At 38.6% G+C, this 3,511-nt stretch overlaps 1 protein-coding gene across 1 annotated transcript; it reads left to right on the forward strand.

Moving 5' to 3' along the window:
* The first annotated feature begins 1,858 nt into the window (after window positions 1-1,858).
* Window positions 1,859-3,258, forward strand: LOC102412204 (3'-5' exoribonuclease 1-like). Its single transcript, XM_044937614.2, has 2 exons — window positions 1,859-2,873; window positions 3,006-3,258. The coding sequence occupies exons 1-2, from the start codon at window positions 1,907-1,909 to the stop codon at window positions 3,086-3,088; spliced, it is 1,050 nt and encodes a 349-aa protein (XP_044793549.2). The 5' UTR covers window positions 1,859-1,906; the 3' UTR covers window positions 3,089-3,258.
* Window positions 3,259-3,511: the final 253 nt, after the last annotated feature.

Genomic DNA, 3,511 nt, shown 5'->3' on the forward strand with positions numbered 1-3,511 from the left:
ACTCTAAGAATGCTGCCTCAATCATATTCAATATCTCTGAATATAACTGGACCTGTATTAGTATTTTCTACTGTTTTATTAGTCTTTCTGTTGATTCATGGGGCAATATCACATTCTTCTATTGTACATTATTATATGTTTTAGTATCTGGTAGGACTAGCTGCTACCCTTTCCCATCATGCTTCTTTTTCAAGATTTGTTAGGCTGTTCTTGCTGTTTCTGCCAAATCTGAGAATCAACTAATTATCAAATAAATTTTATAATAATCTATTAGTCAATCCTAAAGGAAATCAGTCCTGAATATTCATTGGAAGGACTGATGCTGAAGCTGAAACTCCAATATTTTGGCCACCTGATGTGAAGAACTGACTCATTGGAAAAGAACCTGATGCTGGGAAAAATTGAAGGTGGGAGAAGGGGACAACAGAGGATGAGATGGTTAGATGGCATCACCAACTCGATGGACATGAGTTTGAGCAAGCTCTGAGAGTTGGTGATGAACAGGGAAGCCTGGTGTGCTGCATTCCATGGGGTCGCAAAGAGTCAGACATGACTAAGCAACTGAACTGACTAATGTTATATTGCTAATATCACTGTCTAAATTCATATAAAACATTAATGATATTTAATTAGATGCACATTAAATTAATTATTAGCTTGGAAAAATTGGCATCTTTTTGCTATTGACTTTCCTTACTCAAGAATATCATATCTTTTCTGTATGTTCAAATCTACTTTTGTGTTCTACTCAGGTTTTGAACATTGCTTCTTAAGATCCAGTCATTTTCTTTTCTTTTATTGTGTCTTCTAATTTTTAAAGCATTTGTATATAAGATCATATTGATTTTGGATGTTAATAGAATACCTACTACTTTTCTAAATTCTCTTTTAGTTTGTGGTAACTTTGTTCACTTTTTCTTTGGATTTTCTAATGTGTAATCACATCAGCAGCATAGAATTAACTACCTCCTTTTGCTTTTAATTTTTTGCTTTTTCACTTCCATTGTAAAATATCTCCTAAAAAATGTCAAACATTAGAAGAGATAAGTTGACATTTTATCTTGTACTTGCCTTTAGCAGGAACTGAAGGGTCCTCACTTTCTGCACTCATAGATGTTGTCAAATGTCTCTGTAAAGAGATTATACCAATTAGTCCTCTTCCAACTGTGTATGAAGAATTAATGCCCTCCCCAATAGGTTTTTTTTTTTTTTTTTAGTTTCTTTCTTTCTTTATTTTTGGCTGTGCTGGGTCTTCGTTGCTGTGCAGGCTTTTCTCTAGTTGCCGCGAGTGGTGGCTACTCTTTGGCTGCAGTGCGCAGGCCTCTCCTTGAGGTGGCCTCTCTTGTTGCAGAACACTGGCTTTACGGAGCACAGATTTAGTAGTTGTGGCTCCATTACTGACATGGCATCACTGAAGCCTTGCTAAAAAAGATGATTTCATTAAGACCCAGAGTCGATAACATAATATGCAAAATATCTCAGATGCAAAAACTCTTTTCTATCCAAAAACTGGGAAAATCTTCCCTTGACTGAGAAAAGACAATCAACAGATACCAACATCAAAATGAAATATATTAAAATTATCTGATATGGATTTTAAAGTAATTGTAGAAATATCTCAATGAATAAATAACAGCATGCTGAAAAACAGCAAAAAAAAAAATAGGAAGTCTTAACAAAGAAATAGAAGATACAGGACAAAGGAGAATTTTTAGAATTGATACATACAATAACAAAGTATTGATATTCCTTTTATAAATAAGTTTATAGGAGTTTGTGTGGCCGCCGCCACGGGAATGTGAGCCCGATAATTTTTCAACCGAGAAAGGCGAGGCTTTCGAGTTTGGCCGGGTGAGACTGAGCGAGTGGAGGGCTCCAGCAGCTCCCTTCTGACGTGACACGCGACATGGAGGATGAGCAGACCCTCCAGCCTGGCTACGAGGCCGTGGCTCCCGCGCGGTGCGCGTCTCCCGGGTCGGAGTGCGGGGACGAAGACCAGCGTCCGAATCCTGAGAAAAAGCAACGGTGTAGACTTGATGGCCAAGAAACAAAAGCATCTACGTTGATCACCTCCAGTGCAAATGATTTCAGTGACCCAGTTTACAAAGAAATTGCGATTACGAATGGTTGCATTAACAGAATGAGTAAGGAAGAGCTCAGAGCCAAACTTTCAGAATTCAAGCTTGAAACCAGAGGTGTAAAGGATGTACTAAAGAAGAGACTGAAAAACTATTACAAGAAGCTGAAGCTGATGTTGAAAGAGAGCAATTGTGCTGACAGTTACTACGATTACATTTGTATTATTGACTTTGAAGCCACTTGTGAAGAGGGAAACCCACCTGAGTTCATACATGAAATAATTGAATTTCCTGTTGTTTTACTGAATACGCATACCTTAGAAATAGAAGATACGTTTCAGCAGTATGTGAGACCAGAGATTAACACCCAACTTTCTGACTTCTGCATCAATTTAACTGGAATTACTCAGGATCAAGTAGACAAAGCTGATACCTTCCCTCAGGTACTGAAAAAAGTCATTGGCTGGATGAAATTGAAGGAATTAGGGACAAAGTATAAATATTCCATTTTAACAGATGGTTCATGGGATATGAGTAAGTTCTTGAACATTCAGTGCCAGCTAAGCAGGCTCAAATATCCACCTTTTGCCAAAAAGTGGATCAATATTCGAAAGTCATATGGAAACTTTTACAAGGTTCCTCGAAGCCAAACTAAGCTGACAATAATGCTTGAAAAACTCGGAATGGATTACGACGTGCGGCCTCATAGTGGTCTTGATGACTCTAAGAACGTAGCACGCATAGCAGTTCGAATGCTGCAAGATGGATGTGAACTCCGGGTTAACGAGAAGATGCATGCTGCTGCTGCTGCTGCTAAGTCGCTTCAGTCATGTCCGACTCTGTGCGACCCCATAGACGGAAGCCCACCAGGCTCCCCAGTCCCTGGGATTCTCCAGGCAAGAATACTGGAGTGGATTGAGAAGATACATGCGGGGCAGCTAGTGAGTGTGTCCTCTTCACTGCCAATAGAGGGCACTCCAGCGCCACAAATGCCACATTCCAGAAAATAACAGCATTTTTGCCCTTTTGCCTGTGGATCATTCACTGTAACTGGAGCTGCTACAAAGAGGTAGCAGATGAATACCTATTGAATTAGTCCTGCAGTGCAAAATTTAAGCACCTTAAACATTTAAAATCTTATTACAGTAATAGGTATACGCATACATATGTGAACAGATTCCGTGGTAGGGTATACTGAATTCCTTGTCACCAGCACTTTTGATATGAGCAGTATTTGTTACACAGTAACAGTTCCTTCTTAGAATTGAATTTTATAATTTAAGGTATCCAATATGTGCTCCTTTGGGTTTAAAATGCAAAGGTTTATTGCCTTTCCCCTTGAATGTCATATCTTACTGATGTTAAAATATGTGATGTATTTCTACATTAACATCATTAGATCAGATCATTTCTTCAAAGGCAAAAAAGATCAG

The sequence above is a fragment of the Bubalus bubalis genome, chromosome X (genome assembly GCF_019923935.1).
Source record: "Bubalus bubalis isolate 160015118507 breed Murrah chromosome X, NDDB_SH_1, whole genome shotgun sequence".
NCBI lineage: Eukaryota > Metazoa > Chordata > Mammalia > Artiodactyla > Bovidae > Bubalus > Bubalus bubalis.